This window comes from Heteronotia binoei, chromosome 12 (assembly GCF_032191835.1).
Source record: "Heteronotia binoei isolate CCM8104 ecotype False Entrance Well chromosome 12, APGP_CSIRO_Hbin_v1, whole genome shotgun sequence".
NCBI lineage: Eukaryota > Metazoa > Chordata > Lepidosauria > Squamata > Gekkonidae > Heteronotia > Heteronotia binoei.
In genome coordinates this window covers 9,665,058-9,688,227 of record NC_083234.1, presented here as the reverse complement: position 1 = coordinate 9,688,227, position 23,170 = coordinate 9,665,058, and the positions used below count along the sequence as shown (strand labels likewise).

General features: G+C 49.6%; 1 protein-coding gene across 1 annotated transcript; it reads left to right on the top strand.

Moving 5' to 3' along the window:
- Positions 1 to 2,399: 2,399 nt before the first annotated feature.
- On the top strand, positions 2,400 to 6,349 carry C1QTNF5 (C1q and TNF related 5). Its single transcript, XM_060250857.1, has 2 exons — positions 2,400 to 2,626; positions 4,050 to 6,349. Exons 1-2 carry the CDS (start codon positions 2,407 to 2,409, stop codon positions 4,565 to 4,567), a joined length of 738 nt encoding a protein of 245 aa, XP_060106840.1. The 5' UTR covers positions 2,400 to 2,406; the 3' UTR covers positions 4,568 to 6,349.
- The last annotated feature ends 16,821 nt before the right edge of the window (positions 6,350 to 23,170 follow it).

Below are 23,170 nucleotides of genomic sequence, written 5' to 3'. Positions count from 1 at the left end.
CGTGCTGGGCTGGCTCAGCACCCACCCTGCCTCTGGAGGACTAGCCCCTTGGGCGACCCGTTTCCTCTGAGACAGACAGGAAGGGAGGAGGGGAACTTCCTGGACTGTGGCCTAACTTCTTTTTTCCCCATCGCTTCTCACTTTGGATCCTTGGAATGTGCACACAGATGCCGGCATGGGAAGTCTGCAGTTTTCTGAGTCATTAAAGGCTCCCGGATGTTAGAAATGGAAATCATTATGGTGTAAATTACAGGGTTATTCGTATAATCCAATCAAGACTGCTGGGGGGAGGGGTCAGTTGGGGTAGCCACAGATTGAGAATAGCCCAGGCGTTGTATCATTTCCTGCTAGAACCTCCAAGAGGGGATTTCATTACTATTTATTTACTGTGATCATTTTTTTGGCAACGAGGCTTGAGATGGAACTTGAGATCTCCTCCCTTTTCTGTTTTGGAAAACAGTTTCTGGTGGGAAAGGCTGAACAGAGAAGGCTGGATTGGAGAAGGGGCCGTGGCTCAGCGGCAGAGCATCTGCCTGGCATGCAGAAGGTCCCAGGTTCAATCCCCGGCATCTCCAGTTAAAAGGGCTGGGTAGGAGGTGATGGGAAAGGCCTTTCTCTGCCTGGGACTCTGGAGAGCCGCAGCCAGTCTGAGTAGACAAGACTAAAACAGGTGGACCAAGGGTCTGATCAGGAGAGCCTGATTGGCTGGCTGCCTGTCTCAAACACCTGATGTTCACGTCTGGCGACTCTCGCACATCTGACTTTTGTTCTATGTGGCTCTTACATGAAGCAAGTTTGGCCTTTCAGGTGTTCCAGCCAGTTTGGTGTAGTGGTGAAGTGCACGGACTCTTATCTGGGAGAACTGGGTTTGATTCCCCACTCCTCCACTTGCACCTTGCTGGCAGGGCCTTGGGTCAGCCATAGCTCTGGCGGAGGTTGTCCTTGAAAGGGCAGCTGGTGTGAGAGCCCTCTCAGCCCCACCCACCTCACAGTGTGTCTGTTGCGGGGGAGGAAGATAAAGGAGATTGTGAGCTGCTCTGAGACTCTTCGGAGTGGAGGGCGGGATATAAATCCAATATCTTCATCTACCTCACAGGGTGTCTGTTGTGGGGGAGGAAGGTCAAGGAGATTGTGAGCCACTCTGAGGCTCTCCGGAGTGGAGGGCGGGATATAAGTCCAATATCTTCATCTACCTCACAGGGTGTCTGTTGTGGGGGAGGAAGGGAAAGGAGATTGTGAGCCGCTCTGAGGCTCTCCGGAGTGGAGGGCGGGATATAAATCCAATATCTTCATCTACCTCACAGGGTGTCTGTTGTGGGGGGCGGGGGGAAGGGAAAGGAGATTGTGAGCCACTCTGAGACTCTTCGGCGTGGAGGGTGGGATATAAATCCAATATCTTCATCTACCTCACAGGGTGTCTGTTGTGGGGGAGGAAGGTTAAGGAGATTGTGAGCCGCTCTGAGACTCTTCGGAGTGGAGGGCAGGATATAAATCCAATATCTTCATCTACCTCACAGGGTTTCTGTTGTGGGGGAGGAAGGGAAAGGAGATTGTGAGCTGCTCTGAGACTCTTCGGAGTAGAGGGCGGGATATAAATGCAATATCTTCATCTACCTCACAGGGTGTCTGTTGTCGGGGAGGAAGGGAAAGGAGATTGTGAGCTGCTCTGAGACTCTTCAGAGTGGAGGGCGGGATATAAATCCAATATATTCTTCCTGGACTCTCCCTCTTTTCTCCTGCTGCAGACAGACTAACACGGCAACTCCTCTTGATCTACAGCCAAGGAGTCATAAGCAGTTCCCTGATCACCACTGGTGAGTAGACATAGCCTGTAGGTGACCTCACAACAGCATTTTACTGAACTTCATTCTTTTTTGGCCACAAAAGTTGTGAGTAGACAGGCTAGCAGGAGGGGAGGGGAAAGCACTGGGGGGAAGTAACTGTAGGAAACGGATGCCTTTGGTGTAGTGGTTAAGTGTGCGGACTCTTATCTGGGAGAACCGGGTTTGATTCCCCACTCCTCCACTTGCAGATGCTGGAACGGCCTTGGGTCAGCCAGAGCTCTCTTATCTGGGAGAACCGGATTTGATTCCCCACTCCTCCACTTGCACCTGCTGGAACGGTCTTGGGTCAGCCATAGCTCTCTTATCTGGGAGAACCGGGTTTGATTCCCACTCCTCCACTTGCACCTGCTGGAATGGCCTTGGGTCAGCCATAGTTCTCGTAGGAGTTGTCCTTGAAAGGGCAGCTGCTGTGAGAGCCCTCTCAGCCCCACCCACCTCACAGGGTGTCTGTTGTGGGGGGAGAAGATACAGGAGATTGTAAGCCGCTCTGAGTCTCTGATTCAGAGAGAAGGGCGGGGAATAAATCTGCAGTCATCGTCGCTTTCCTCTGGCCCTTGCAGAAATGGAGCAGGCTGTCTACCTCTGCCTCTTCCTCCTTACGCTGACGGAAGATTCCGTCCAGATCGAGGACAACAAGATCCCCAGCTTGTGTGCGGGGCAGCCTGGCATCCCGGGAACCCCTGGGATCCACGGCAGTCAAGGGCTGCCTGGCAGAGACGGACGTGACGGCCGGGATGGAGCCGTGGGGACGCCGGGGGAGAAAGGTGACGTTGGACAGCCAGGTAAGAGGACACCTGTTTGGGGGATATCCTGAAGTGCAGGGGTCTAAAGATCAGCTTTTGGGTTTGGCCCTTCAATGCATTCTGGGACCACAGAGCCATGTCCTCACTGTTGCTTATATTGTGGTTCATATTGTCCTCCGTTTTGTCGTCACAAAATGTTGTCATTTCTATCACAGCAGCCCTGCGAGGTAGGGTCAGGTTGACAGCGTGCGATTGGCAGAAGGTCACCCGTTAATTTACCATGGCAGAAAAAAACCCCGAATCTGGATCTTTGAGAGCCACAAGACATGGACATCAGATGTTTGGGGAAGGAAGGAAGGAAGGAAGGAAGGAAGGAAGGAAGGAAGGAAGGAAGGAAGGAAGGAAGGAAGGAAGGAAGGAAGGAAGGGAGGGAGGGAGGGAGGGAGGGAGGGAGGGGAGGAGGGAGAGGTAGAAAGAAAGTAACTTTAACTTTAGATGCAGTCTCCAAGCCATTAAATCATTTTTAAAGAGATTTAAAAAGACAAATGCCTTCTCCCAGCTAGCTGATGGGGTGGTGGATCCTTTAAGAGCCACATAATATGTGTGACAGAGCCACATGTGGCTTCTGAGTCACAGTATGGCCATCGCTGCCTTAGACCAAGCCTAGCCTATTTGTGGGATGGGTGATCTATTTGCTGGAAGCGTTTGAAGCCCCTTTCCTAGTGTGCAGAGTGCTGGTCTAGGATCTGGGAGAACCAGATCCGAATCCCCGCTCTGCCATGGCAGCTTGCCGGGTCACCTTGGGCCAGTCACACGCTCCTAGCCTACCTCACAGGGGTGTTGTGAGGATAAAAAGGAGAAGACGACAACACATGCCATTTTGGATCCCTGCTAGGGAGAAAGGCAAGGTATAAATGAAGTAAAGAAAGTAAAGAATTCCTGGAGGGGATTGGGGGATCCTTTGTTGAACGGTGTTCTTTGGCCCTCCCATGTAGCTTGACTTGCTTGCTGGAGTTCTCTGGAGGTCTCAGTTTTCTGCGGCCTTGAGTTATCATCAGGGCTTTTTTTGTAGCAGGAGCTCCTTTGCATATTAGGCCACACACCCCTGATGCAGCCAATCCTCCGAGAGCTTACAAGGCTCTCAGTACAGGGCCTACTGTAAGCTCCTGGAGGATTGGCTGCATCAGAGGTGCGTGGCCTAATATGCAAAGGAGTTCCTGCTATTAAAAAAGCACCCTGGTTATCATCTTTTCTGTTAGTTCACTGTGAATTGTTTGGGCTACTCACAGGGGCGGGAGTGGGGGTGTTCTGATCCAGGTGTGATCTTCCAGGGGGGTGGAGTCGACCATGGCAAAAGTCCGCCTTTTGTGTTATCCAGTTGATTTCCTTGGAGCCGGAGGGGTTGGTGGTGGGAATGTGGGAATGATGGACTTCAGCTGCTCTTTCCCTGCTTCTTCCCAAGGACCCTCAGGCCCCAGAGGAGACAGAGGCAGCCCTGGCATAAACGGGCTAACAGGAGAAAAGGGGACACCAGGAGAATGTGCCGTAGCCCCCCGTTCAGCCTTCAGCGCCAAGCGCTCCGAGTCCCGCAGCCCGCCCCTGGCCGACCAACCGATCGTCTTCGACGTTGTCCTGATCAACGAGCAAGGGCACTACGACGGGAACACAGGCAAGTTCCTCTGCGAGATCCCCGGCCTGTACTACTTCGCCGTCCATGCCACCGTCTACCGCATGAGCCTCCAGTTCGACATCATGAAGAACGGCAAGTCGGTGGCCTCTTTCTTCCAGTTCTACGGCAACTGGCCCAAGCCCACCTCCTTATCCGGTGGCACTCTTGTCCGACTGGAGCCTGAAGACGAGGTCTGGGTGCAGGTGGGGGTGGGAGACTACACCGGCTTCTACGCCAGCGTCAAGACGGACAGCACCTTCACCGGATTCCTGGTCTACTCCTACTGGCCGAACTCAGCCGTCTTTGCCTGACTGAAAATGCCTTCCTCTCCACCACCACGTGGTTGGTGAGGAACTCCTGGGTTCCTATTTTTAAGTCTGCCACTGACATTATCCGTGGGAATACACGTGTTTTCTTAACCCAAGGGGTGTGACGCCCCTGTAGTTAATGCCCTTAAAAGGGTCTTAGGTTCTTTCCATTGGGACCAGTACAAGATGTCTACAAGCCGAGGAGGGAGACAGCTGTGCAATGGAGAAACAAGGGACACTTGTGTGTTTTGCTGTAGTACACAAAACTTATCTTTGCTGGTATAAAGTCCCACCCACCCCCCCACCCCCCAGCCAAACTGACATGTGTTAGGCCATTTCTCTGCCTCCGCCGTTCCCCAGCAGACCAAGTAAGCTCTGAGCAGCATTTCTAGCTCTGGAGTTAGGATAACTTATCTCACGGGGTTGTTGTGAGGAGAAATAAGAGGGGGGTGGTATTTTGCAGGCTGAAAAAGTGCCATAGAATTACTTCTAAATAATAATAATATCAGTAACAGGCTTATTCGTAGGTTGTCCTCTTAATTTGGACAAAAGTTAGACACAGCAAAAGTACATGTGTTTATTAAAAAATATATATTAAAAACCTTTTTTGTTGTTGTTCAGTTGCACATGGACCCCGTGGACAAAGTCACACCAGGCCCTCCTGTCTTCCACCATCCTCTGAAGTCTGCTCAAATGCGTGTTTGTTACATCAGTAATGCTGTCCAGCCATCTCCTCTTTTGCCGTCCCCTTCTTCCTTTGCCTTCTGTCTTTCCCAGCATCAGGGTCTTCTCCAATGAGTGCTCCCTTCTCATTTGGTGGCCAAAGTATTTGAGCTTCAGCTTTAGCATCTGACCTTCCAGGGAACAGTCTGGGTTGATTTCCCTGAGGACTGACCGATTGGATCTTCTTGCAGTCCAAGGGACTCTCTTCTCCAGCACCACAGCTCAAAAGCATCTATTCTTCTGCGCTCGGCCTTCCTTATGGTCCAGCTCTCAAAGCCATACATTACTACTGGGAATACCATCACTTTGACTATACAGAGTTTTGTTAGCAGGGTGATGCCTCTACTTTTTATTATACTGCCCAGGTTCGCCATAGCTGTCCTCCCAAGGAGCAAACGTCTTTTAATTTCATGGCTACAGTCGCCATCTGCAGTGATCTTGGATCCCAGAAATGTGAAGTCTGTCACTACTTCCATGTCTTCCCCTTCTATTTGCCAAGGTGTGATGGGGCCGGATGCCATGATCTTAGTTTTTTTGATGTTGAGTTTCAAGCCTACTTTTGCGCTCTCCTTGTAGGGGCCTAAATGAAGCCTCATAAATAATCAGTGTGACAAAGGCATTGATATGTACTGATGTTACCCTGGCCCTGGCCAGGGGATTTTACTTGCATTCTCAGCACCTAAACTGGAAGGTATATCTTGGCAACATTACTGTTTACTTTCCAGTATATGTAATTGCTGCTGACATAGTAAGGCCAGAAACATTAGTGACGGCCCCCAACGTTTTGGGTGTGTGCCATTCATTCTCAGATTGCAACATTCCAATTTGTGGTCCTGTGCTAAGTGTTTATTGCCTTAACAAGTGTAACGGGGGGACTTTGTTGTATGTTGTAATTTGTACTATTTGACCTCTGAAGAAAGACTCTGTGGGTTGAAACATGTTAGGTCATAGATGGTTCCTTTTTGTGCATCTGTCGCTTTGATTGTTTTAGGAGGCTTCATTTGCGCCCCTACAAGGTTTTTATATGTTTTTGTAATAAACATATGTACTTTTGTCTTTTAACTATTGTTGTTTTTTTGAAGATGAAGACGATATTGGATTTATATCCCGCCCTCCACTCCGAAGAGTCTCAGAGCGGCTCACAATCTCCTTTCCCTTCCTCCCCCACAACAGACACCCTGTGAGGTGGGTGGGGCTGGAGAGGGCTCTCACAGCAGCTGCCCTTTCAAGGACAACCTCTGCCAGAGCTATGGCTGACCCAAAGCAATGCTAGCAGGTGCAAGTGGAGGAGTGGGGAATCAAACCCGGTTCTCCCAGATAAGGGTCCGCACACTTAACCACTACACCAAACTGGCTCCTTACCAAACTTTTGGCCCCTTACCAGTACTCTAAACTTCCTTTGGAGGTTTTTGCTTGGTTGGTTTAGTTTCTCTTCCCCTCTCTTTTTGGAGCCAGTTTGGTGTGGGTAAGTGTGTGGACTCTTATCTGGGAGAACCGGGTTTGATTCCCCACTCCTCCACTTGCAGCTGCTGGAATGGCCTTGAGTCAGCCATAGCTCTCGCAGAGTTGTCCTTGAAAGGGCAGCTTCCGGGAGAGCTCTCTCAGCCCCACCCACCTCACAGGGTGTCTATTGTGGGGGGGAGAGGGCAGAAGTAAAGGAGATTGTGAGCTGCTCTGAGATTTGGAGTGGAGGGTGGGATATAAATCCAATATCTTCTTCTTCCTTTTAATTTGGAAACCACAAATGTGGACCCCTCCGTCCACCTGTACTGGCCAACAGATACTCCAGGAAGTCACAGAGAGTTTCATTCTAACCATCTTCTTACCCTGCAAAGAAAGGGTGGTCGCCAGCCTATCCCTCTTCCGCTCTCTCTCTTTTAAAAAAAAATAAAAGAAACTGGAATGGAAATTGCTGCCCCGTTTATATTCCTATCTTGTGCCTAGTCAAGAAAGATCAAGGTGGTATCCAAAGGTGTTCTCTCCTAGCCAAGAATCTAGGGCGACATGAGTAAAAGTTGCTTGAAACACTGAACTTGCTCTCTGCCCGGATATATAAGGGAAATGGCCTTCAAATTCCCACACACCCAGCTTGTGAAAAGGTTTAATGCTGCCAATATTGATGCAGAGAGAGGATTAGCCACTAGGGGGCCCCCTTAGGCAAGAATTACCGTAAGTGTTTCTTTCACCAGGCTTGATTCTGAGACCAATAGAATAACACTGTAGTTTTATTTTTTCTGCAACATACAAATCCGATACTAGGAATTTCCACTACAGGGCTTTTTTTGAGCTGGAAAGCACAGGAACGCGGTTCCGGCTGACTTGGAGTCAAAAGGTGCAGCCTAATATGCAAATGAGTTCCAGCTGGGCTTTTTCTACTGGCAGCTGCCCTCCAAGGTCTCAGGCAGGGGTCTTTCCCATCACCAACTGTGAGATCTTTTAACTGGAGATGTAGGGCTTGAACCTGGGACCTTTTGCATGCCAAGCAGATGCTCTACCACTGAGCCACGGCCCTTCCCCTGGCTTTAAATTGTGCCTAGATACAAACGGGGAGCCGTGTAGATGGGCCAAAACTGCAGTGATATGGTCCCTGTGACCCACGGTCACCAACGTAGTGGTGAAGAACATGAGCTGTGATCTCAAAGGTCTCACACCTGTGCCACAAATCCACTGGGGGGAGCATTAAACAAGCTGCTTCCTCCTCCAGACTGACACTACGAGGTTAATGATAAAACCAGGCGGCCTTAGAGGGCTGTAGAACGGATTCCTATTTGCAAAGTAAAGGGTATCCTCAGGTTCTGTGCCGTCCAGTAAGAATGCCAGTGTCAAGACTTCCCAAAAAGCGGGAGTTAAGCAGATAGCGGCGTATTTGATGAATGGTCAATGCACATTTTCCCTTCTACCTCGTATCCAGAGTTCCCTCATAGCTGAGTGAGTGTGAGCTGGCTCACAGGTTTTTGGCCTCCGGCTCGCACGTTTTTGTCTTAGCTCAGGAAAAAATGGCCCCAGAGCAAACTCATTTAAGCAGCCGCTCACCACTTTAATGCCAGGAGCTCACAAAGCAGAATTTTTGCTCGCAAGACTCCACAGCTTTGAGGGAACGTTGCTTGTATCTGCCCTATTTGAAAGGGGGCGGGGAAGCCAGCTGCAGGCATAACCCCTTCGGAAGAAAAGAGATTTGTGACAATCTGAAACGGAGGTGTTTCCTGTGGCCCCAGAAGGTAGGACCAGTACAAATGGGTTGAATAAATCAGAAGAGTTTCTGGCTCAACATTAGGACGAACTTCCTGACTGTTAGAGCAGTTCCTCAGTGGAACAGGCTTCCTTGGGAAGTGGTGGGCTCTCCTTCCTTGGAGGTTTTTAAACAGAGGCTGGATGGCCATCTGACAGCAATGAGGATCCTGTGACTTTAGGGGGAGGTGTTTGTGAGTTTAGAGCAGTTCCTCAGCAGAACAGGCTTCCTCGGGAGGTGGGGGGCTCTCCTTCCTTGGACGTTTTTAAACAGAGACTAGATGGCCATCTGACAGCAATGAGGATCCTGTGACTTTAGGGGGAGGTGTTTGTGAGTTTAGAGCAGTTTCTCAGTGGAAGAGGCTTCCACGGGAGCTGGTGGGCTCTCCTTCCTTGGAGGTTTTTAAACAGAGGCCAGATGGCCATCTGACAGCAATGAAGATCCTGTGACTTTAGGGGGAGGTGTTTGTGAGTTTAGAGCGGTTCCTCAGTGGAACAGGCTTCCTCTGGAGGTGGTGGGCTCTCCTTCCTTGGAGGTTTCTAAACAGAGGCTGGATGGCCATCTGACAGCAATGTGGATCCTGTGACTTTAGGGGGAGGGATTTGTGAGTTCCCTTCACTGTGCAGGGGGTTGGACTAGATGACCCTGGAGGCCGCTTCCCACTCTTATTCTATGATTCTATGGAGAGCAGGCACCACTCTCTGCAGCGTCAAGCGGAAACGGCAGGAACATTTTTGGGACGGACCCAGACTTTCCCCTAGGGCTTTGGAGGGTAAAGATTCCGCAAAGTCTTCCTTTCTGGACCCAGAATCCCAGTGTGAGAATGGTGACCCTGTTTGGGGAAAGGTCTTTTATTTTTAGCTGGGGAAGGAAGAAAGATTTTTGCCCAAAATAGGCCTCGTCGTGCTCCTTTCCCCAAATGCTTTTGGAACAGGCCCAGTTGGAGAAGTTTCCCAGACCGAGCTACAAGTGCCTCGGGGTTTTGGGTCACACCTGGAGGAGAGGCTTTGGGGGAGGGGGACTTCCGCTGGCAACGCCTTTTGCATGGGGCACTTTGCCAGGCTGGAGCCCAAAGGATTTTCACCCTTGGCATCTTCCTCAACTTGGCTGGGTTGGCTTTAGGCGGAACTCGAGGGGGAGAGATGGGAAGCATAGAGAGTTCAACGGGTAGCAAAGCTTTGGAGGGGTGAGAAGTCAAGCACTTCAAAAAGGCACAGGGAGAGGAAAGAGGATGGAGCAGAGTTGATTTCTGTTGCCTCAGAGGGTCGGACCGGAATCAACAGATGGAAAAGCAAAAGAGTTTTTGGCTAAACATTAGAAAGAACTTCCGATGGTTAGAGCAGTTCATCACTGAAGAAGAAGATATTGGATTTATATCCCGCCCACCACTCCGAAGAGTCTCTCAAAGCGGCTCACAATCTCCTTTCCCTTCCTCCCCCACAACAGACACCCTGTGAGGTAGATGAAGATATTGGATTTATGTCCCGCTCTCCACTCCGAAGAGTCTCAGAGCAGCTCACAATCTCCTTTCCCTTCCTCCCCCACAACAGACACCCTGGTGAGGTAGATGAAGATATTGGATTTATATCCCGCCCTCCACTCCGAAGAGTCTCAGAGCGGCTCACAATCTCCTTTCCCTTCCTCCCCCCCACAACAGACACCCTGTGAGATGGGTGGGGCTGGAGAGAGCTCTCACAGCAGCTGCCCTTTCAAGGACAACCTCTGCCAGAGCTATGGCTGAGCCAAGGCCATGCTAGCAGGTGCAAGTGGAGGAGTGGGGAATCAAACCGGTTCTCCCAGATAAGAGTCCGCACACTTAACCACTACACCAAACTGGCTGAAGAAGAAGATCGCAGATTTATACCCTGCCCTTCTTTCTGAATCAGTCTCAGAGCAGCTTACAATCTCCATTACCTTCTCCCCCCACAACAGATACCTGTGAGGTGGGTGGGGCTGAGAGGGCTCTCCCAGCAGCTGCCCTTTCAAAGACAACTCCTGCAAGAGCTATGGCTGACCCAAGGCCATTCCAGCAGGTGCGAGTGGAGGAGTGGGGAATCAAACCTGGTTCTCCCAGATAAGAGAGCTATGGCTTACCCAAGGCCGTTCCAGCAGCTGCCCGTGGAGGAGTGGGGAATCAAACCTGGTTCTCCCAGATAAGAGAGCTATGGCTGACCCAAGGCCATTCCAGCAGCTGCAAATGGAGGAGTGGGGAATCAAACCCGGTTCTCCCAGATAAGAGTCTGCGCACTTAACCACTACACTAAACTGGCTCTCTGGAACAGGCTTCCTTAGAAGGTGGAGGTTTTAAAGCAGTGGCTAGATGACCATCTGACAGCAACTCTGTTTCTGTGAATTTAAGCAGATCATGAGAGGGACGGAAGGAAGGGATCAGCTCTTGTGGGTAATATTGATTGCCACTTTGAAGTCAGGAAGTCATTTTCTTTCAAGCCAAATTGGCCCAGGGATCTTGGAGGGTTTTTGCCTTCCTCTGGGCATACAGAAGATGTCACGGGGACAGGAGCGGTTGCAAATTTCCTGCATTCTGGAGGGGGGGTCTCTTCCAGTTCTACTTTTCTACGTTAAAGTGGTGTCTTGAGTTAGCTGGGGCAATCCAGTATGCTTGGGCTGTGCTTTTGGGCCTCTGGGCTCTGCTGATGTCGTGGCAAAGACACCTTTATGGCCTGCAAACTGGGACTCTCGCAAGGAGACAGGTGTCTTGAGTCACTATGAGCCCAGACTCCGGAATTGTCCTCTTAAGCGATGGAACCTGAGTGACAGTTCTCCACTCCTCCGCCTGCAACTGCTGGTGTGGCCTTGGATCAGTCATAACTGTCAGAGTTGTTCCTCTCAAGAGCAGTTTCTGTCAGAGTTCTCTCAGCCCCACCTATCTCGCAGGGCGTCTGTTGTGAGGAGGAAAAGGGAGAGGAGATTGGAAGCCAATCTGAGACTCCGAGTGAAGGAAAGGAAAGGTCCCCTGTGCAAGCACCAGTCGTTTCCGATTCTGGGGTGACGTTGCTTTCACAACGTTTTCGCGGCAGACTTTTTTTTTTTTACGGGGTGGTTTGCCGTTCGCGGCCCCCTTGGTGCAGAGTGGTAAAGCAGCAGTACTGTGATCTGAACTCTCTACTCACAACTTGAGTTCGATCCCAGCAGAAGCTGGTTCAGGCAGCCGGCCCAAGGTTGACTCAGCCTTCCATCCTTCCGAGGTCGATAAAATGAGTACCCAGCTTGCTGGGGAGAAAGTGCAAAAGACTGGGGAAGGCAATGGCAAACCACCCTGTAAAAAGTCTGCTGTGAAAACTTTGCGAAAGCAACCTCACCTCAGAGTTGGAAACGACTGGTGCTTGCACAGGGGACCTTTCCTTTTCCTTTCCTTGCCATTGCCTTCCCCAGTCTTTTACACTCCCCCCCCCCCCCCAGCGAGCTGGGGACTCATTTTACCAACCTCGGAAGGATGGAAGGCTGAATTAACCTTGGGCCGGCTACCTGAATCCAGCTTCCACTGGAATCGAACTCAGGTCCTGAGCAGAGAGTTCAGATCACAGAACTGCAGTACTGCTGCTTTATCACACTGCGCCATGGGTGAATGAAGGGTGAGGTATAAATACAATCCCCTCCTCCTCCTCTTCTTCTGATTGGACAAAATGGCCTTCGGTGACTCAGAACAACAGTCTGTCTACTCCCCTGTTTCTCGTGTGTCCAAATGCAGCTGAAAAAACTCATAACTGGGCCATGAAAGAGATGGCTGTCTCCTGTTTGTTCTGGTTCTTTGTAGTCATCACTCAAGAGGTAGAGTGCTCCTGTATGCGGAGGGTTCCACTTTGGACTCATGGCAAATAACAGCTGGTAGATTATTTATCTAAGAATATGCATTCCTTTCTTTTTCTTTTCTTTACAATGAAGAATGGAACGCTCTGTGCTTTTATGCTTGTAACGGACAAAGTGAAGTTCCCTGGAGCTAAATCTGTGATGTTCAGGCTTACCCTGAAGATGATAAGAACATAAGAGAAGCCATGTTGGATCAGGCCAATGGCCCATCCAGTCCAACACTCTGCGTCACATAAGAACATAAGAGAAGCCATGTTGGATCAGGCCAGTGGCCCATCCAGTCCAACACTCTGCGTCACACAGTGGCCATCAGGAGGTCCATTAGTGGGGTCAGCACACTAGAAGCCCTCCCACTGTGTCCCCCCAAGCACCAAGAAGACAGAGCATCACTGCCCCAGACATAAGAACATAAGAGAAGCCATGTTGGATCACGCCAATGGCCCATCCAGTCCAACACCCTGTGTCACACAGTGGCCAAAAAACCCAAGTGCCATCAGGAGGTCCATCAGTGGGGTCAGCACACTAGAAGCCCTCCCACTGTGTCCCCCCAAGCACCAAGAAGACAGAGCATCACTGCCCCATACATAAGAACATAAGCGAAGCTGTGTTGGATCAGGCCAATGGCCCATCCAGTCCAACACTCTGTGTCACACAGTGGCCCAAAGAAAAAAAAAACAAGTGTCATCAAGAGGTCCACCAGTGGGGCTAGAAGCCCTCCCACTATGGTCTCCCTCCCCCAAGCACCAAGAATACAGAGCATTACTGCCCCAGACAGAGAGTTCCAACAATACGCTGTGGCTAATAGCCACTGATGGACCTCTGCTCCAGATGCTTATCCAATCCCCTCTTGAAGGTGGCTATACTTGTGGCCGCCGCCACCTCCTGTGGCAGTGAATTCCACATGTTAATCACCCTTTGGGTGAAAAGGACTTCCTTTTATCAGTTCTAACCCGACTGCTCGGCATGATTTTGGTGTCTTTGACTACGTTTATCCACTCAGTTGCACATACCAGTAAGGGTGACTTTCCCCTCCCCACCTTTTCAATCTTTATCTATTGATAAGGAGAAGTGACTATAACTGAATTAAAGGCAAAAATTAAATGTCCCTGTGTGTTTTACAGAGGGTGCAGTTTACAGATGCAGGATTCCTCAGAGATTTCACAAAAAGGAGGTCTTGGTAGGGCAGATGGGAGCAACAAACCTTAAAACAGGAAAACAGCTTCTGAACATGAAGGCTTCGTTTATGATTCCTGCAGAAAGGTAAAGAGTGCAGTAGCAGCTTTAAGACTAACAAATTTTATTGCAGCATAAGCTTTCAAGAAACACAGCTCTGTTTGTCAGAACTTTATTGTAGCATAAGTTTTTGAGAAACACAGCTCTGGATTTATGATTCCTGTAACCCTTTAATTTGTTTCTATCATGTCTGCTATGAGCCCCATGGTGCAGAGCGGTAAAGCTGGAGTACTGCAGTCCAAGCTATCTGCTCACCACCTGAGTTTGATCCCGGCGGAAGCTGGGTTTTCAGGTAGCCGGCTCGAGGTTGGCTCAGCCTTCCATCCTTCCGAGGTTGGTCAAATGAGTCCCCAGCTTGCTGGGGGGGGAAAGCGTAGATGACTGGGGAAGGCAATGGCAAGCCGCCCCATTAAAAAAGTCTGCTGTGAAAACATCGTGATGCGACGTCACCCCAGAATCAGAAACGACTGGTGCTTGAACAGGGGACTACCTTGACCTTATACTATGGGCTACCGTCACTGTCACATGAAACATTCACTTGAGAATATAACTTCCTCTTGCCCTTTCTAGATCTACGGTCAATCAATATTGTCGGGTAGGTGTTGTTGCCGGTGCAGCGATCAAAGTTCTAAGAATGGGGAGTCCTGGGTTCAAATCCTGACTCAGCCGTGAGATTTCCCAGGTGACACTGGGCCAGACATACTCTTTTGGCTTAACTTGGGTTGCCATAAAGATAAAATTGAATGGGTGGGATGAACGATGTCAGAGGAAGGGTAAGAGAAACATTTCCTAGCTATTTTATAGTGGTATTAATATTGCGGACCTGCCAAGTCCAGCAGAGTGGCAAGACGAAGAGGACTTCTCTGAGGAGGAGGTAGTCAGCAGACTTGGCCCAAACGCACAGCCCGTGGCAGAGGGATTGCAGGAGGAGGTTGTCGGTCCTTAGTCCACAGATCCTCAGCCAGGGAACGGCACGCTGGCCCCTCGGCTTCCCAGCCTGGGCTGGCAAAAGAGAGCCAGTTGCCAGCCAATTCATCCCCTCCATCACCAAAACCTTGGGAACGCCATCAGAGAAAGACAAGGAGAGACCTTCAAGTCAGAAGGCGCAGTGCCCAGATGGCTAGCAACACGGCATTGGCCCGGGACCAGTAGTGAGGATGGGTACTTACAGGAGCAGGACTGAGGAAGCTGCCAGGTAATGATGCAATACAGGTGGTTTAGCAGCATGGGGCTTAAAAACACCAGCGAAGGGAGTAGCTGTGTGGAAGGAAGTTGTCTGTTAACTAATGACCTTGCTGCTTGTATTCTGGATTGATCATCTCATCTCAGCCTGTCTCTATCATCCTTGATACTGAATTCTTCTTTAGACTCAAAGCTGTGAGTGTTATCTCACAGAGCCAGTTTGGTGTCGTGGTTAAGTGTGCAGACTCTTATCTGGGAGAACCGGGTTTGATTCCCCTCTCCTCCACTTGCAGCTGCTGGAATGGCCTTGGGTCAGCCGTTGCTCCTTGAAAGTGCAGCTTCTGGGAGAGCTCTCTCAGCCCCACTTACCTCATGTTGTGCTGGGGGGGAGGTAAAGGAGATTGTGACCACTCTGAGATTCAGAGTATAGGGTGGGATATAAATCCAATATCTTCTTCTTATCCAGCCAGTAGCTGAACCTTGGAACTGGACTCAGGCCAGCTTTGGCATCTGGGGAGCGACGGTGGCTCAGTGGTAGAGTATCTGCTTGGGAAGCAGAAGGTCCCAGGTTCAATCCCTGGCATCTCCAAAAAAGGGTCCAGGCAAATAGGTGTGAAAAACCTCAGCTTGACACCCTGGAGAGCCGCTGCCAGTCTGAGTAGACAAGACTGACTTTGATGGACCATGGGTCTGATTCAGGATAAGGCAGCTTCATATGTTCATATGTTCAAACTACCTCCATGTGTTTGCTGTGCGTCAGAAATCAGGACAATTAATAATAGGGTTTTTTTGTTTCGTATTACAATTTGATAAATTTCCATCATCCCTTTTTAACTAAATGGAACACTTCTGGGTGTTTGAGATCCAGCCTACACACATGAACCTCCCTTGTATTGAATCAAACTATCGGTCCATCAAGAGCCCCGTGGCGCAGAGTGGTAAAGCTGCAGTCAGAGCCCTCTGCTCATGACCTGAGTTCGATCCCAGCGGAAGCTGGGTTCAGGTCGCCGGCTCCAGGTTTGACTCAGCCTTCCATCCTTCCGAAGTCGGTCAAATGAGTCCCCAGCTTGGTGGGGGGGGAAGTGTTGATGACTGAGGAAGGCAATGGCAAGCCACCCTGTCAAAAGTCTGCCTTACGTCACCCCAGAGTTGAAAACGACCGGTGCTTGCACAGGGGACTACCTTTACCTTTATTGGTACATCAAGGTAAGTCTTGTCTACTCAGACTGGCAGTGGCTCTCCAGATGGCAAATGGTGTTTCACATCACCTACAACCAGATCCTTTTTTTAAAAAGCTAGAGATGCCGGGGATCGAACCTGGGGTCTTCTGCATGCGAAGCAGATGCTCTACCGCTGAGCCACGGCCCCTCCCCAGCTATCTCTCTTCCATCCTCCAAGTCGGGCTGGGCACCGTCTAGCCTTCCCCAGGGTCCCCCCGCTTCGTTCCTGGAAGTAGATTAAATTCTCACTAAATGCATGTTTCGATTGGATCTGTTTTTGTCAGCAGAGATGTTTTCCCTGCGCTTAAGTGAATCCACAGATCAATGGCTGGCCCTACTTTGCTCTGCAAGAAGAGGAGGAGGAGGAGGAGGAGAAAACCCTTCCGGTGCTAAATGCGGCTCCCAGTCTTGGCCAGCTTCTGTTGTTTGGGATGCAGCATCGGGGAAGAAGGTAGAGTGCTTTGGAACATGGAGTTTCTATTTTAATTATGCCTCAGGTGGGACTTCTAGAACAGTGGTCCCCAACCTTTTTGGCACCAGGGACCGGTTTTGCGGAAGACAATTTTTCCAGGGACCGGGGGTGCGTGCGATGGTTTCAGGATGATACAATTGTGCACTTTATTTCTATTAGTTTGGTGTGGTGGTTAAGTGCACGGACTCTTATCAGGGAGGACTGGGTTTGATTCCCTGCTCCTCCACTTGCAGCTGCTGGAATGGCCTTGGGTCAGCCATCGCTCTTGCAGAGTTGTCCTTGAAAGGGCAGCTTCTGGGAGAGGTCTCTCAGCCCCACCTACCTCACAGGGCGTCTGCTGTGGGGGAGGAAGGTAAAGGAGATTGTGAGCCGCTCTGAGGCTCTAAGATTTGGAGCGGAGGGCAGGATATAAATCCAATGTCGTCGTCTTATCATTATTATTATTACTACATTGTAATATATAATGAAATAATTATACAACTCACAGCCTGGTTGCTAACAGGCCACAGACCGGGACCGGTCCACTGACTGGGGATGGGGGACATCTGCTCTAGAGTGCCAGTAGAAGAGTGTTTTGAGTCCTGGAACATCTTAAAGGCCAACAAAATTGGGGGTGGGGGGAGTTATGAGCTTCAAAGCGCATGCCCCCAAAATCTCGGCCTCTAGAGTGGTAAAGCTGCAGTACTGCAGTCGGAGCCCTCAGCTCACGACCCGAGTTTGATCCCAGCAGGAGCTGGTTCGGGTAGCCGGCCCAAGGTTGACTCAGCCTTCCATCCTTCCGAGGTCAGTCAAATGAGTACCCAGCTTGCTGGTGGGGAAGTGTAGATGACTGGGGAAGGCAATGGCAAACCACCCCGTAAAAAGTCTGCCGTGAAAACATTGTTAAAGCGACGTCACCCCAGAGTCGAAAATGACTGGTGATTGCACAGGAGACTACCTTTACCTTTAAGGTGCGACTAGGGGACTACCTTTACCTTTAAGGTGTGATCTAGCTCTTCCACTGCAAACAGGGGTACCCTCTGGTTAGAGATTCCAAATAGGGGAGCTCACCTGGTATAATCCACAGGGATGTTCTTCAACTCAGATCCCAATGAAATGAATGGGAGTTTCCCATTTGACAAAATTCATGGAGCTCACAATTGCTAGGGTGGCCGGCTTCAGGTTGGGGAAGACCTGGAGAAGGGTCATTTCATAGAAAAAGAGGTACTGGAGCTCATCGGTACAACTCATTTGCATATGCCGCACACACACCCAACATCGCCGGAAGGTGTACCCAATTATATCAGCTCATCATCGACCTTAAAATGCTTTTTGAATTACAACTGCCATCATAAAACCGGACTCCCATCATGCTTTTTAAATTACTTCCTCCTCTGTGGCCGCAGTGGCATGGTGAAGATTTCCATCTGTCTGCTTGACAGGTTTTGGTTATTTCCCCATTTTTTTGTGGGGGGAAAACATCAGAAAGTTTGTCAAATCCCTACAGTTCAGCAAAATTCTCCCAGGGGGTTTGAACAATGGAGCCCAGAAGCAAGTATTTTCGGGGGGTAAGAAAGAAAGAGCGCAATAAAATTTAGAGGTTCCAGAGCGCTTCTCCTGTGAGCTCCTGCCCAAAATGAGACCTGCCTGGAGACTTTGTGGGGGTTGGGGAGGGGCGAGACTTCAGTGAGGCACCATGCCATCAAAGCTACTTCCAAAGCAGCTGTCTTCCCGGGTCACTTGGAGATCAGTTCTAATAGTGGATGATCTCCAGCTACCACCTGAAGACTGGCAACCCTAGCCGTTTGCCGAGGGGGTCTTTAAAATAGAAACCCCAGGTTCAGAGGTCATATAATAATAATAATAATAATAATAATAATAATAATAATAATAATAATAATAATAATAATAATAATAATAAATTTTATTTATATCCCGCCCTCCCCGCCTAGGCAGGCTCAGGGCGGCTAACAACAGTTCAATAAAATTATACAATATAGAATATACAACATAAGGTGATTTAAAACAACATTGAAATTATACATTAATTTAAAACAACAATCTAAAACCAATTCGAATGTCTGGGTCATTCCATAATTTAAACGGCGGTGATCTTCCTGATGTTATTCTGTACACTTATATTATGGCAGGGGTCACTAGATAAGTCATTGGTGGATTAAACAGCCATCCTATCAACGTCTACAAAAGCCTGCTTGAAAAGGATGGTCTTACAGGCCCTGCGGAATTGGTCCAAATTCCGCAGGGCCCGTATCTCCTCCGGAAGTTGATTCCAAAGGCACGGGGCTATAACAGAGAAGGCCCGTGCCCGTGTACTCTGTAATTTTGCCTCCTTTGGCCCAGGGATAGTCAGCGTGTTCTTCCCTGCTGACCTCAGTGCTCTTTGGGGCTCATATGGGGAGAGACGGTCCCTCAGGTAGGCAGGTCCTCGGCCATATAGGGCTTTAAAGGTGATAACCAGCACTTTGTATCGGACCCGGTATGTAACTGGCAGCCAGTGCAGTTCACGCAGCCCCGGCTGTATATGCTCCCATTTCGGGAGTCCTAATAACAGCCTGGCCGCTGCGTTCTGCACTAGCTGCAGCTTCCGGGTCCGACACAAAGGCAGCCCTATGTAGAGGGCATTGCAGTAGTCTAGTCTTGAGGTGACCGTCGCGTGGATCACTGTTGCCAGGTCCTGGCGCTCCAGGAAAGGAGCCAGCTGCCTTGCCCGCTTCAGGTGGAAAAATGCCGACTTGGCAGTGGCCGCTACCTGGGCCTCCATTGATAGTGAAGGCTCCAGTAGGACTCCCAGGCTCTTGACCCGGCCCGCCGCTTTCAGCGGTGCACCGTCAAAAACCGGGAGAGGTATTTCCCTTCCCAGAGCGCCGCGCCCCACGCAAAGGACCTCTGTCTTCGTCGGGTTCAGCTTCAACCCACTCAGCCTAAGCCAAGTTGCCACGGCCTGCAGTGCCCGGTCTAAATTCACTGGGACGCAGTCAGGCCGGCCATCCATTAGCAGATAGAGCTGGGTGTCATCCGCATATTGATGACAACCCAGTCCAAAACTCCGGGCAATCTGGGCAGCAGATGAGCCATTCTGGATTAAATAGAACAAAGTGGGAGTCAAGTGGCCCCTTTAAGACCAACTAAGTTTTATTCAGCACAGAGAAGTTTTGCTTTAAGTCAGCCAGGAAAAACCGTGCACGGTCCCTTGATGAAGAGAACCCCGTTGCTGCAGCCCAGCCCAGAAGGCCAATAGGCTTACTCTGCGTGCAGGGAAACGTGTGCACTTTTCTTGCAAAAAGAACTGGGACTCCTGTGCTTAAGCCAGACTAGATAGATCGAAGTGGGCAGCCGTGTTGGTCTGAAGCGGTAGAACAAAGTAGGAGTCAAGCCCACCTTTAAGACCAACAGAGTTCTATTCAGAACGCAAGCTTTCGTGTGCTCTAAGCACACTGCCTCAGACGAGGAATCGGGCACGGTGAATCAGGTACAGCGAGCAGAGCTCCATATAGCTGGTAGGCAGCGGTTTAGAATGCAAAATGGTACAAATTAAAGATCCATCGACGGAACAGTGAAATTAACAAATTGGGCAAACCTTTGATCTGGGCGGCCTGGTAATTTGTACCATTTTGCATTCTAAACCACTGCCTACCAGCTGTATGGAGCTCTGTCCATTGTACCGGATTCCTCCCCCTTGCTTGGAGCACACGAAAGCTTACGTTCTGAATAAAACTTTGTCGGTCTTAAAGGGGCCACTTGACTTCTACTTTGTTCTATTTAATCCAGAATGGCTCAGCTGCTGCCCATCTGGCTGGCTGGGTGCAGCCTCATTAGTTAATTCCCTTGCTTAGGGATCTGGGGGCTGCGGCAAGCTCATTTTTAGACAGAAGAGGGATGGAGAGAGAACGGGGAGGGGGGGAATTATGTCTCTTCTTTCTTCCCTCTTCCCGGCTGGGGGGCAAACTTGCAGGACAAACATCTTCCTCCTCATTAAAGCTGCCACCTGGACTTGATCCCTTCCCTCTCCCCAGGGCTCCCGGCTAAGATCTGACCAGACAAAGGATATTGGGGGGGAGATGTGAATGATGAGGGGAGGCTTAAGGGGACAGGCATTGAGAAGCATCAAAGTCACTTCGTTCTTTTCCAGCCGCGCAGAGACTCAGATGGAGACGGATGCTAGGTTGCCAAGTCCAGTTCAAAACAATATCTGGGGACTTTGGGGGTGGAGTCAGGAGACTTTGGGGGTGGGGTCAGGAGACTTTGGGGGTGGGGTCAGGAGACTTTGGGGGTGGAGCCAGGAGCAAGGTTATGACAAGCATCATTGAACTCCAAAGGGAGTTCCGGACATCACATTCAAAGGGACCGCACACCTTTTAAATGCCTTCCCTCCGTTTGGAAATCATGAAGGATAGGGGCACCTTCTTGGGGGGCTCATAGAATTGGACCCCCTGGTCCAATCCTTTGGAAACTTGGAGGGTGTTTTGAGGAGAGGCATTGGATGCTATGCTGCAAATTTGGTGCCTTTACCTCAAAAAACTGCCCTATCCAGAGCCCCAAATACCTGCTGATCAATTCTCAATTATACCCTATGGGAATTGATCTCCATAGGAATAATGGAGTGCCCAGCAGACATTTCCCTCCCCCTCCCCCACTTTCTGATGATGCTGGAGCTGGGGAGGGCTTCCAAACTGGGGGATCCCCTGCCCCTAACTGGGGATTGGCATTGCTAGACTGAGATGGAGATGGGTAGGGAATGAGAGGAACTGCCCGGGCCAGCTAGCCTTGGGGCCTTCTGATTTCTGAAGTGTCCCCTTCTGTCTCTCCGCATGGGGGGCAACATGGCAGGGCAAAGCTGAGTGGGTGCTCCGTGCCCCGGTTTTCCCCTGGAAAGTGTTGCCTTTTTGAGACCGGTGGCTGCAAAGGGCCTGAAGCAAAACAAGAGGGAGGAACGAACTGAATTTTGCAAACTGCTCTAGTACTGCAGTCCTAAGCTCTGCTCACGAACCGAGTTCGATCCTCAGCGGAAGCTGGGTTTTCGGGTAGCTGGCTCGAGGCTGACAGCCTTCTGAGGTCAGTAAACTGAGTACCCTGGGGGGAAGTGGGAAGAGCAGACAGGTTAAAACGGATAAAAGGAAGTATTTCTTCACCCAAAGGGTGATTAACATGTGGAATTCACTGCCACAGGAGGTGGTGGCGGCCACAAGCATGGCCACCTTCAAGAGGGGGTTAGATAAAAATATGGAGCAGAGGTCCATCAGTGGCTATTAGCCACAGTGTGTGTGTGTGTGTGTGTGTATATATATATATATATTTGGCCGCTGTGTGACACAGAATGTTGGACTGGATGGGCCATTGGCCTGATCTAACATGGCTTCTCTTATGTTCTTAAGTGTAAATGACTGGGAAAGGCAATTGCAAACCACCCTGTAAAAAGTCTGCCGTGAAAACGTTGTGAAAACAACGTCACCCCAGAGTCGGAAATGACTGGTGCTTGCACAGGGGACCTTTCCTTTCCTGGTCCTTTAGGAAGCCTAACCCTTCTCTGTGCTTTTCACCAAGGCTGGCGTCAGCACCCACGGAGATGGGGAAGTTGCCACTGACTACTTGCCCATCTCCTCTGCCATCTGGATGCCCTGGATCATAACGTAAGAGAACTTCACTCAATGAAATTTCAGTCAGTGAAATTGCTGAGCATGTAAAAAACATGAAGGTTCTTTCTACCATATGTGGTGGAGTTGTGAAAGAGCAAAAAAGTATTGGCAGATGATTCAACAAGAAATTTCTAGGATCTTGGGATATGAATTTAAGAAAATTGCAGAGACTTTTCTGTTGGGATTACAAATGGAAAAATTTCCAAAAGAAGATAGAACTATAATTTGGTACTTGCTTTCAGCTGCTAGGACATTATATGTGCAGTTGTGGAAGCAAGAAAAAATACCAGAGAAATGGGATTGGATTGTAAAAGTTATGACATGGAGTGAAATGGACAAATTAACAAGAATTTTAAGAGTCTATGACTTAGAAGTTTTTAAGATGGAGTGGAAAAAGTTCAGAAGATATGTAGAAAAAGAGTGGAAAATAAAAGGACATTGGACAATTTTTGATAATGATTATGTCTTAGAAGGAAGAAGAATATAAATTTTTGTTTTTATTAGTTAAGGGTACCTTTTAATATTAGTATTATAAGTAAATAACACCGGCGGGGGTCAAGTAACGGGGGGAGGGGTGGTTAGAAAGTAATATATGGGATAGATAAAAAGAAGTTATTAATGATGCAGGAATAAGATATTGTTACCATATGTTACTAAATAAAAATTGTTTTAACCAAATGAAATTGCTGAGCAGTTGGGTTAGAACGAATAAAAGAAAATACTTCTTCACCCAAAGGGTGATTAACATGTGGAATTCACTGCCACAGGAGGTGGCGGTGGCTGCAAGCCAGTTTGGTGTAGTGGTTAAGTGCGCGGACTCTTATCTGGGAGAAGCGGGTTTGATTCCCCACTCCTCCACTTGCAGCTGCTGGAATGGCCTTGGGTCAGCCATAGCTCTGGCAGAGGTTGTCCTTGAAAGGGCAGCTGCTGTGAGAGCCCTCTCAGCCCAACCCATCTCACAGGGTGTCTGTTGTGGGGGAGGAAGGTTAAAGAGGTTGTGAGCGGTTCTGAGATTCAGAGTGGAGGGCGGGATATAAATCCAATATCTTTATCTTCTTCTTCTTTTTCTCCTTCACCTGCCCCCCC